General features: G+C 45.1%; 1 protein-coding gene across 3 annotated transcripts in view; it reads left to right on the top strand.

The window, feature by feature from the left end:
• Window positions 1-13,022, top strand: part of FAM227A (family with sequence similarity 227 member A) — a 72,954-nt gene that overhangs the window by 21,371 nt on the left and 38,561 nt on the right. For all 3 annotated transcript variants that reach the window (XM_083156533.1, XM_083156535.1, XM_083156534.1), the window contains exons 5-8: window positions 3,991-4,082; window positions 5,668-5,811; window positions 9,357-9,455; window positions 11,877-11,981. In XM_083156533.1, the coding sequence (XP_083012659.1) occupies window positions 3,991-4,082; window positions 5,668-5,811; window positions 9,357-9,455; window positions 11,877-11,981 (440 nt within the window). The remainder of the gene's footprint in view (window positions 1-3,990; window positions 4,083-5,667; window positions 5,812-9,356; window positions 9,456-11,876; window positions 11,982-13,022) is intronic.

Genomic DNA, 13,022 nt, shown 5'->3' with positions numbered 1-13,022 from the left:
CGGGCAGCTGACGTCAGCAGATGTCAGCTGACCGCCCTCTTCCCATACACAGAGCCTGCAGATCTAAGACACCAGAGAGGTGTCTTAGATCTGAAAGCCCTGTAGAAATCATTCGATGGTCGGCAACCATCAAATGATTTCACCCCCGCAAGCTGCAAATGGATATTTATGCAAAACATCCATTTGCATGCGTATGGGTACAATCTGCGTGCGTGTAGTGGGCGGGTGGTGTTTAGATGATCTGGTTTGCGGATCAACCAGAATGACCCCTACAGTCTTAATTAGTATAGTAAAAGTTCCTCAGGACTTGGGTGTCTTGTTCTGGGAGGCTGCCAGTCGCTCTGAGCATATGGGGAGGAGAAGGGCTTGGAATGCACACCCTAATTGCAAATATTATAACCATGCTGGGACTTGGTTACAATCAGAGCAGTCATGCACCATGCATTATTTACCTGCCTGCCAGCCTGGATGGATTCACATTCAGAGATACATGTATAACAATGGTTATGTTAGGACCCTACACCTAGCGTTAGGATGCTGCAACCATCCATCTCATCTAGGCATTACATATTGCACCCAGGATACTGCTACGTAGGTCATTTAAAATGGCTGCCTCATCTGCACAACACATGGAAGTTATTATACATGACATCAAAGAAAGGCTTTGTAGTGGAACAGAGCCGGCCTTAGGCATAGGCCAACTAGGCAATTGCCTAGGGCATTTGGAATGCCTAGGGGCATCAGCAGCTTCTGCTGATTAAAATGATATGCAGCATGCCTATATTCTGTGTGTGAGTGAGGCTGTATCTGCATATGAAATAGTGTATTCATGGAAATTACTGTAACATAGCATTCCGTATGCAGGTACAGCCACAGTCGCACACAGAATATAGGCATGCTGCATATCATTTTACTCATCAGAAGCTCCTTGTGTGTGCTGGTCATAACATTGCAAATAAGATGAATTTTCAGCTAAAAAGGCACCGAATGGGTGCGCTGGTTCTATTTAAAATATTGCGGGTAGGGACACCAAAATGATGACTGCTATGATGAGGGTTGATGGTGCTGGGAAAGGGGAGCAGGGTCAGAGATGGAACTAGTGGCGGTGCTAGGGGGCAACAGTCAAAATCTTGCCTAGGGCATCATTTAGGCTAGGGCCGGCTCTGTAGTGGAATTAGCATTAAGTGCCAGACACGACTGCAGGAAAAGACACAAGGATGACTGCAACTGTGCCCAATTCAGAATAAGGCCCTATAGGTCCCGCCCTTTCAACAGACCCCACCCCCTTAAGCAGGGGCGTAACTACATTTTGGGCGGACCCCCGCCATTAAAGGGAGGGCGCCCGCCCGCTCACCCCGCCGCATCAACCCCACCATCCCCCGTAGTCTTACCTACATTCAGTACGCAGCGCTAGTCCCGGCTCCCTTCTTCTGCTATGAGGACTACCACAAAATGTCCGCCCCCGTACAGCAGACAGTTTCAGAGAACTGTCTGCTAAATGGGGGTGGACATTTTTTGGTGGTCCTCATAGCAGAAGAAGGGAGCCGGGACCAGCGACGCGTACTGAAGACAGGTAAAGACTGCGGGGGATGCCGGCAGGGTGTAACTATAGCACTGCAGCCCCCGGCGCCCGCACATGCACAGCGCCCCCCGCGCGGTCGCGGGGGCTGCGGTGCTATAGTTACGCCACTGCCCTTAAGAGACCTGAGCCTCCATATAGGCTGCTTCCAGAAATTTCCTTGGCTGGTTTTCTATCCCAATCTGCCCCGGGTACCAATTTAATATGCTTAATAAATAATTAAGTGCTGCTGCGATAGGTATTGCTTTTTGGCATGGTGTGATTTTAGTTTAGGTCTTATATAACAGCTTACGTAATAGATTTACATTTCTGCAGAGTCCCAGATTCTTCTGTTATTGGGGTGACTTTGATTGGGTAGATTGGGTCTGATTCAGATGCAATCACAACTTTGATGGTGTAGCAAATTAGCAATTATCAGTAGATTGCAGATGTGTGTGGCCACAGTGCGCATACACACCAAGGCAACTTTACAATGCCATTCACAGTGAGGAATCAGTTGCACGGTGATTGACAGGAATATTTTGTTTAAATGAGGTATCGGGGAGTGTCTGCAAAAACACAGAAGAGTCGTGACCGGTTTCGGGGTGTGTCGCGGTGTGCAACAGTGATTGAGAATGCATACAACATGGTACAGGCATCACATATCCTTTGGCCATTTTGTGCAGCCATGGTGGAGTCAATGGGCCTAATTCAGACCTGATCGCAGGACAACTTTGTTCTCAGTTGGGCAAAACCATATGCAATGCAGGTGGGGTAGATGTCACACATGTAGAGAGAGTTAGATTTGGGAGGGTCATTTTGTTTCTTTGCAAAGTAAATACTGGCTGTTTTTTTTGGTACTTGTTTCCTAGCACGGCCACAATCACGGGCATTGTGTGCCTTAACTTTAAGGCACACGATGCTCGCGATGCCCGCGATTTCCCCATAGGCTTCAATGTTAAAATATTTTAACATTGAAGCCTATGCGCGTCCGACGCGATGCCCTCGATTTCTCCATAGGCTTCAATGTTAAAATATTTTAGCATTGAAAATTAGTGCATTTAACATATTAAAAAATGTGAAATGGCCCATTGGGTATGGCCCCGGCATATGTGTGTAAAAAATAATGGCTCCCCATTGTGACTGCCACCCCCACGATTGACGCGAACCCGAAGCGTGGCTAGCGGCGGCGGTGCGCGTCCTCCGACCTTTTCATTCCCCTACTATCCACGTCGGCGTGGAGTTGAGAATGTATAGTGTGGCGAGCGTAGTGTGCCCCGCGAGGGGACGCGGATACCTGTCAAGCCCACGAGGGGCGTCCCTCGCGGGCTTGACAGGTATCCACGTGTGCTCGTCACGCTTCGGGCTCGGTGGCTCGCTACGCTCGCCACACTATATATTCTCAACTCCACGCCGACGTGGATAGTAGGGGAATGAAAAGGTCGGAGGACGCGCATCGCCGCCCCTCACGGGCTCGCTGCGCTCGCCACGCTTCGGGTTCGCGTCAATCGTGGGGGTGGCGGCCACAATGGGGGGCCATTATTATTTACACACATGCCGGGGCCATAGCCAATGAGAAATGGCCCATATTGGGCCATTTACCTTTTTTTTCTATGTTAAATGTACTCAGTTTCAATGTTAAAATAATTTAACATTGAAGCCTATGGAGACCCGATTTCTCCATAGGCTTCAATGTTAAATTATTTTAACATTGAAGCCTATGGAGAAATCAGGTACATCGTGGTGGCCGTGCTAGAAAACAAGTACCGTTTTGTTTTTTTTACTGTAATTTAGATTTCAATTGGAACACACCCCACCCGAATCTATCTCTTTCTTGACATGTTACATTTGTTTCACCTGCAGTACACATGGTTTGGCCCATTTTGAGAACAAATTTGTCCTGCGATAAGACTTAATGTGGCCCAATGTTCCTTGTATCTGTGTTGCTGTTATGACAGAGTGTGCAATTGCTGAGCTTGTTGTTATGGCTTTGGTGTACATCTTTGTTAACTTGTGGACGGCTGCTACACTTGGGATGCCTTGTAGTATGTCAGTGAAAAGGATCACTCTCTGTTGCATCAGCATTGCTACCAAATCTGAATCAGGCCCATTGTCAGGTTAACTGTGAGAATGTGCTCGCTTTTCATTATTAGCAAAACAATATGGTTGTTCTGTGTGACATTTCAGCTGAATTTCAAGGATCTTTCTTTTGTTTTACACCTGCCAAACAGAATCTAAGAAAAACTCAAATCAAACAAACAAACCAAAAAACCTCCATATAGGTGTCTATTATGTAACAGAAAAAGGGCGCTTTGGGGGCAACACAACATGATTTGGTGCAATTGTGAAGGATTTGGTGAAGAACGCTAATGGCAAGGAATGAAACACTAAAATGACCACTTTGTGCCATGTTTTTATCTTTTGGTAACCAGAGAATGACAAGACAGAGCTACAGAGATTTACTCCCAGCTACCAGCTTTCTGTGACCAGTACAGACTATGAAATTCAGAGAAATGCCACTAAAGTAAGAATAAAGTCTAAATACTGCGAGATACAGTAAATACATATATTATTAATGAATAACTAATTTAACCCTTTAAGTGCCAACATCTGAGAGATGTGCAAAATATCTGCTATAGATGCAAGCGTCACTCATATTTGTTATATAAATTCAAATAAAAAATATTGTGTGAAAAAGATTGTATTTCCTATATAAGGTAAACATTACAGGTCACCGTGATGAATAAAAATACGTGCTTGCCAATTTTCACACCTATTTAGAAAACTGTAATTATTACTCAAAGGGTTAATATAAACACCTAGAATAATTTACACATGTGCTTTGAGATGTAAAGTTTACAGTAGGTGTTTTCTGCCCTGACTCTGATGTTTGGTAATATGATAGGGACTAGTGCTTCTAGCCTCATATTGTATGTTATGCTATAGGCGGGTGGAAGAAAAGGTAGCATTCATTTATTGGCATCCTCTGCTCTTTTGCAACATTTCCTTTATACATTGCTTCTCTTATAAGCCATGCATTTGTATGATCAGAGAAGAGTTGTTTCCGTGTGTGTTCATGTATGTGCCAGTTAAGGTGAATGACAGTGGTTACAAGGGACTCTTGCCACAATCTGATTATCTGTGTAAATCAGTAAATCTTTGTATTGGCAAACCAGTTTGTTATCAACTAACTTGGAACAAAAGTCATTGTTGAATGTTTGCTAATCATTCGCAGAAATGACAAAGCTTTTGAGAGTCATCGTCAGGGGTGAAAGTGAGGGGGAACGGGTGGAACTGGATTCCACCACCTCTAATGGTGAGGTGGAACATTTTAACCTCCACATTGGCCCTGCACAGTAATTCTCACAGAAAAGCATTCTAGTTTGCAGGGGGGTGCCAAAAATCCTACCACTGGCCCTGTCTACGCCTAATGGGGGTAGGAGAGAGGGGGTAATTAGGTGGCATAGAGAAATGAGTTACCCCATATCTGCATGACCACTTTAAGCCCTGGTTATCCTGGATTGATAACCCTTGAAATGCAGAGGATAAACTAATTATTTGGGCAAGAGGTTCAATAGCCAACACAAAAATGAAAGGGAACAGGGAACACCCCTGCCCAGTACCATTTGAAATGGCGAAAGGGGATAAGAGAAATCTATTACTAAAAATTCTCACTGAAGGGCCTACATAGAGAGCCACAATCATACCCTGAAAACCACATTTATTGGAGAGCAGCTGTTGCACAGGAGCTGCCCGAGTGTAATCGGTTGTATGTCTTTTTGGCATTAAGTTAAAGCAGTAGTCGTGTGTTTACGACAATCAAATGTATTTTATAAATGGGAAACTTCATTGGGAATAAAGAATAACACAGAAAGCTTGTAGCAACATACCATTGTATCTACTGCAGAGTGATCCAGCATTTCATAGACCAAGGTGCTGGTTATGTCATTGAATCTAAAGCATACCGATACAGTAGAATTGCCTGAATACTTTTGTTCTCTTGTGAATATAACATTTTAAAAACAATAACTGAAAACACAAAGCATCTCATTCGTTAAACTACTATGCCAAAATGTAAGTTTTATAATAATCTGTGTACTACTCACCAGCAAATGAAGACAAAACCAAAACTAGTGGAATTATATCAGTTCCCTGGATTTTCAGATCATTGTCCAACACCACTTCCATATGCAACAGCTATGAGCACCATCACTGGAAATGTAGTATCAGCACATAAGAGCACAGGTGGCAAGGTAAGACAACGGGACACTCCTCAATGATAAACATTAGGCACTGATTTGTTTGTAATATCCCATAAAATAATGCACATTATAAATGTATACAAGGGTTCAGTCTCTTCTATACAGCACAGCACTCTCATTTCATGAATCGGAATTGCTTTGAAATGTATATTGATTACTGCTGTAAATCAAGAGATCACTAACACAACAGGACATATGTAATAGGGTCCGATTTTGCCGCAGGGGAGGGTGCCGGCCGATCCTATTACATATGTCCTGCCAATTTAGTTAGTATATCTTTCTATTATTGTATTATATTCTACTTTTGCATAATATTACAAATATTAGTAAATTATATCGTAGCAGCTATTTGATTAGATCATGGCAGCTAGCCATTGTCACTGTCATTTGATTTGGTCAGGATGATGGTGATGATACCCCTTAATGACACATAGGAGGGATTTTGGTGTTTTGGTACTTGTTTCCTAGCACGGCCACACCGATTTACATCGGGGTGGTCGTGTCGGAAAAATCGGGTCGATCGCATCGCATGCGATTTGGTCGCATGCGATGCGACCGACGCGACCGACCGATTTTCGACCCGATTTTTTCATTGAATGAAATGTAAATTGGGTCCCTGGGACCCGATTTTACATTGGATTCAATGTAAAATATTCCCAACCCCCCCAAATTTAACGTCGTACACCCCACCCCACGATAGACGCCAACCCGAAGCGTGGCGAGAGCAGCGAGCCCGCGAGGGGCGGCGGTGCGCGTCCTCCGACCTTTTCATTCCCCTACTATCCACGTCGGCGTGGAGTTGAGAATAGAATAGTGTGGCGAGCGCAGCGAGCCACCGAGCCCGAAGCGTGTCGAGCGCAGCGAGCCCCGCGAGGGGACGCGTATACCTGTGAAGTTATACGCGTCCGCTCGCCTCGCTTCGGGCTCGGTGGCTCGCTGCGCTCGCCACACTATTCTATTCTCAACTCCACGCCGACGTGGATAGTAGGGGAATGAAAAGGTCGGAGGACGCGCACCGCCGCCCCTTGCGGGCTCGCTGCCCTCGCCACGCTTCGGGTTGGCGTCTATCGTGGGGTGACGACGGGGACATCTATAATGTGAAATGGGTCATATTGGCCCATTTCACATTTTTCACATTTTTTCACGATTTCAATGTTAAAAAATATTTTAACATTGAAGCCTATGGAAAAATCGGGGGCATCGCGTCGGGACCAATGTTAATGGTCCCGACCGACGCGATGCCCCTGATATTTTACCTTTCCCGACACGATTTCAATGTTAAAATATTTTTTAACATTGAAGCCTATGGAAATATCGGGGGCATCGCGTCGGTCGCGTCGGGACCAATGTTAATGGTCCCGACCGACGCGATGCCCCCGATATTGTGTCCTAGCCGGCAAAATGGACCTGATTTAAAAGGAAATCGGGTCCATCTTATGGATCGTGTACCTTAACTTAAAGGTACACGATCCATAAGATTGTGTCCGTGCTAGGAAACAAGTACCGGTGTTTTTTTTATTTAATAGTATTTGACTATTCAATCCTGGCTGTTTTTGCTAGGAAATGAACAGGATTAGCGCCTGCAGAAAGGCAGAATCGGCATTTGTGGAAATGGCCTATACATTTTTGAATTAGCGGGTGTTACGTGTTTTCCGATGGTCAGAAAAAGGAAAAACATTGAATAGATTGAATGCAAATTTCAGTACTTGTTTCCTAGCACGGCCACAATCGCGGCCATCGGGGGTAATTTTTAGGGGCCTGCGACGTGACCGACGCGATGCCCCCGATTTTTCCATTGAAATGCATTGAAAACAGTGAAAATCGGGTCGGTCGCGTCGTGTGCGGCTAAAAATGCTTAAATGGTCCACACGCGATGGCCGCGATTTCCCCATAGGGAACAATGTTAAATGGGTAACTTTACCCGCGATGACCGCGATTTCCCATAGGAAACAATGTTAAATGGGTCAATTTACCCAAATCATCATAGGGAAGAATGGTAAATGGGCCAGAAACCCCCAAAAAAAACCCTGACCAGTGAAATGTCCCCCCAAAAGTAGTTTACGCCACCCCGCGATCAACGTGAACCCGAAGCGTGGCGAGCGCAGCGAGCCCGCGAGGGGCGGCGGTACGCGTCCTCCGACCTTTTCATACCCCCACTATCCACGTCGGCGTGGAGTTGAGAATAGAATAGTGTGGCGAGCGCAGCGAGCCACCGAGCCCGAAGCGTTGCGAGCGGACGCGGATGGATTCACAGGTAAACGCGTCCCTTCGCGGCCTTCACAGGTGTCCGCGTCGCCATGGACACCTGGGAAGCCCGCGACGGGGCTGCGCTCGCCACACTATTCTATTCTCAACTCCACGCCGACGTGGATAGTGGGGGTATGAAAAGGTTGGAGGACGCGTACCGCCGCCCCTCGCGGGCTCGCTGCGCTCGCCGCGCTTCGGGTTCACGTTGATCGCGGGGTGGCGTATAGTACTTGTGGGGGGACATTTTAATGTTCAGGGGTGTTTTTGGGACATTTACCATTGTTCCCTATGATAATTTGGGTAAATTGATCCATTTCACATTGTTTCCTATGGTAAATCGTGGTCATCGCGGGTAAATTGAGGCATTTAACATTGTTCTCTATGGGGAAATCGCGGCCATCGCGTCTGGCCCATCCGATTTTTTAGTGCATGCAATGCCCGCGATGGCCCCGATTTTACCCCCGATGACCGCGATCATGATCGTTGTGGCCGTGTTAGGAAACAAGTACCCAAATTTCATCTGATCTTTGTGGAAAACTGCCACTATTTTGCTGTTTTCCCATGGAAGGGAAACATTGACTACTCCCCATAAAATGTTATGAAAACTTTGACATAAATTAAGCATAAGTATTGTTATATAACAAATAGTTCTCTACTATATCAGTACATTTTAAATAATCTGTTATATAGAGATCAATTGGAGTGTGAGCAAAGAGTAAAGGTGCCCATACACGCTCCGATGCCTTGTGCATGCAATGCGATGCGATGAAAAGCAAGTACAAAAAGTATGTGCAGCACATACTTTTTGTACTGTGCGATGAGGTGCCGCGGGAGCGCGCACCTCAAAGCACACATCGCACCGCCGGGATCGGAGCGTGTATGGGCACCTTAAGACTGAACTGAGAACACAGCACAGAACAGATATTGTTTATTTATTATTTATTTACAGTTTCTTATATAGCGCACCAGATTCCGTTGCGCTTCACAATTGTAAACAGAGATAAAACAAACTGGGTAACAGACAGACTTGGAGGTAAGAGGGCCCTGCAGCAAGCTTTCAATCTATAGGGACATAGGAGGGAAGCTTGTAGGTCCAGAAGGGAAGCTATATAATACATAAGTGCCTCAGAGGGTTATGCATATGGAACTTAAATATGATAGGCTTGCCTGAAGAGGTGAGTTTTCATGGAACACTTGAAAGTTTGGAGGCTAGTGGAGAGGCTAATTGTTGATTTCATATAACTATTTAAAACTTTACAAAAAAAATGAATTTGTCTGCATCTCATCAGATTTGCCCCTCAAGGGAATTACGCCGAATTCTTAGCAACTCCGTGACCCAGGAGATTCTACTTGACTGCTTTTGGTGGATCTTTCTTAACAGATATAAAGTAAGTTTGGATTGGAATCTATATATATTCATAATTATGAGTGACATATTTCTATTATGCTATGGTCTGACCAGGTATCATATACATAATATACCAAATTAAAGATCTTGGCCTATAGATCTTCAGAAAAATATTGGCATTGAAATTGGTTGCTTTGTTTCGTAGTTATGTGGCAAAATATCTGCCTGTCATTTACAATGCATCAACACTGTGCTCTGGAAATTTGTGACTGTCTCACTGTTCACTTGCTGGGTGACCTGGAACATGCGACCTCTGGGTGATCTGGAAACTGTGACAGTTATTTGCAGCCACCTATTAAGCAGGGACTTTCGGAAATTCGACTCATAGAATAGGGGTAAAATATTCTGCCCAGGAGACCTTTAACTGGTTTAAGACAGGCACATCAGCTAGTCTATAAATGAATAGCCAAAGGATCACTTTCATGAGTGACATATTTCTATGATGCCTCCCAATGAATTGCTGCTCATCTTCAATGTCTGTCCTGCCGTTATTAAAGGCCGTGCACCAAACCTGTTTCTGTAGTCTGATGTCATCACCGTACACTTCAACAAGTTGGCCAAGAATTTCAGCTGCTGATACGCCCTTCTGATTACAGTACGCACCTTAATGTTGGACCAGGTCTCTGTCAGTCCCCTCATCTTACAACTGTTATTGGGATAGTATGAGTGATATGATGCGCATGAGGGGAAGCAGCAGTCTACTTGCTCTGGCCTGGCAGGAAATTAGAATGAACTAGGGAACATTACACATGTGAGGGGTCTTGTTACCTGACTTATTAAACCACCCTCATGTATAAACAAATGGGGTTCCAATGAGCATTTTAGACGAATAATGGATATTAATTAAGGATGTATCTGAAAAATCCTATCCTTTCCTGGACTGTAGTCAAACTACCTGTCCCACAGAGCTCATTTTCATCCTTTAAAATACATTTACTACTATCAAATGTAGAATTTACTATTTTGTTCACAGAAATCATTGATATTTCATAATTTATCTTATAGGTATTGTTTTGCTCTTTACAATATAATTGCAGTGACTTCTATTTGATTACATAAGGCCTACCCCTCGAGCAGTGGCGTAGCTACAGGGGTCGCAGCGGTCGCAGGTGCGACCGGGCCCCTGAGCCAGGGGGGCCCAACCCCCGCCACCAGGGCCGGACTGGCCATCTGGCACTTCTGGCAAATGCCAGAAGGGCCGATGGCCTAGTGGGCCGATTTTGTGCAGCATGATTTGAACATAGTGAGCGCCGCTATGCGGCGCAGCACGTCTATTGTTTATTGACGTCATGACGCGACAGTGCTTGAGCCTCCGGCGCCCACATCCTTCCAGTCAGTGTGAGTAGCGCTAATAGTGGGGGGAGCTGAGGTGACGGGAGAGCCTGGCAGATCATCACCTGGTGGGATCCGTCCTAGCCTGCCTACTGTGCAAGTGAGTGGCCTGCTTCCTGCCTTGTCCTGCCTCCTGCCCCATACCCTCATGTATATGTATCTGGCGCTGGAGGGCATATGTACCTGGCACTGTGGGGCATATGTACCTGGCACTGTGGGGCATACTGTATGTATCTGGCACTGTGGGACATATATATATCTGGCACTGTGGGATATATCTGGCACTGTGGGACATATATATATCTGGCACTGGGGTATATATGTATCTGGCACTGTGGGATATATCTGGCACTGTGGGACATATATATATCTGGCACTGGGGTATATATGTATCTGGCACTGTGGGGCATATGTATCTGGCACTGTTGGGAATAATATGTATCTGGCACTGTGGGGCATATGTAGCTGGCACTGTGGAGCATATGTAACTGGCACTGTGGGGCATACTGTATGTATCTGGCACTATGGGACATATATATCTGGCACTGTGGGATATATCTGGCACTGGGGCATATATGTATCTGGCACTGTGGGGCATATGTATCTGGCACTGGGGGGCATATGTATTTGGCGCGCTGTAGACATAATATACTTGATGTATTAAAATATAAACAGACCGAGATTTTAATTTTGTTGTATGTAGGGGGGCCCCAAGCTGATCTTTCGCACCAGGGCCCATGAACCCTTAGCTACGCCCCTGCCCTCGAGGTGAGAAGGTAGCTACAGTATTAGGGGAGAGCACCAGGATCAGACTCCGCAGGGACATTTCCATTGGACATTAGTGTACCATTACCCAAAAGGCCTGCACTATTCCAGCATTATGCTTTCTCTGTGCACACTAGGTTTAATTTTTATGCATTCTGTGTGGCTTTTCTATTGCGGTTTTACTTAAATCTTCTGTACTATGTGCATTTTTTATAATGCATATAAGCAACTTAAGTCCTGTTGGGGAAAGAGCACTATAAAAATAAAAATGATTATGTTATTATTATTAGACTTTGTCTTGTAGCCAGATGGAGAGTGCCAGAGGAAGATTTTCGGCCGTATTGCAGAGAATTACGTAAAGCTTCTTAGATTGTGTCAAGGCTCATACCACGGGGATGCATTCCTCAATGTGAGTACTGCTTCTTACTGTTATTTATTGCCTCTGATGAGTGACCGTGGAATACTGCCCTTTACTACACCCACATATGCCATATGATCTGACTCACTAATACAGTATATGTCCAGGGTCCAGGAATGGATCCAGAAGCAAATGATTGGGAGGCACAATGAAAGGGCATGGGGGGGGGGGGGTTAGTGGCACTACTGTAGGTATTTTTGCCTATGGCGAAGGTGTGCATCATGCTCTCAGAAAAGGGGAATGGTCTCACTGCAAGGGCGTGGCCTTGCAGGATATTCCGTCCCCATGAGCCAAACCCTCTTTTTTGTTGTTTAGGGTGACAGTCATGCATATACATGGGGCATTAACAAGATGACAGCAGCACATGTACACAGGGTTATCATATACCGTGTATATGATACAGTATATCATATACAAGATGAGAGCCATATACAAGGTGACAGAGGCAGGGGCGGATTTAGGGTCGAGGCTGCGCCCATGTCTAATTTAGTATGTTCATTGATTGGTCCCTCATTTGATGATAGCTAATTTAATAGAATAATAAAAAAGCCACTTTGTCATTTGTTCTAATTTGTAAATATGTATACATATTTACTAAATAGGACATTTTACAGGGGCAGTACGAGCATGTCCTACCCAATTACACTCCGTTCAAGATGGCATGTGGTACAGTACAGTGGAAATATCTTGCAGTGACTGGGACATTTCCGACCAGACAGTACCAACACAAGCATCCAGGTATGCCACCCCTAGGCACAAGCCGGACTTCACAGAGTTGTTAGGTTCATGTGACCCAGGATCAGGCCACCATTGTTATGTTTGGCTGTTATTTGCCATTCTGTCATACAGAAATTATACAGTCATTACAAGAAATCAGATATGACAATGCATGCCACATACAATGTTGGTATCAGACATCACCAAAAACACAGGACTGTCTCATAAAAATCAGGACAGTATGGAAGTATGATTATAGGATGTTTCTGCCCTAATTAACGTGAAGCAGAACCAATATGTGCAGATAGAAATGAT

Source organism: Crinia signifera, chromosome 8, assembly GCF_055691185.1.
Source record: "Crinia signifera chromosome 8, ASM5569118v1, whole genome shotgun sequence".
NCBI classification, from domain to species: domain Eukaryota; kingdom Metazoa; phylum Chordata; class Amphibia; order Anura; family Myobatrachidae; genus Crinia; species Crinia signifera.
This window is presented reverse-complemented; position numbering and strand designations above follow the sequence as displayed.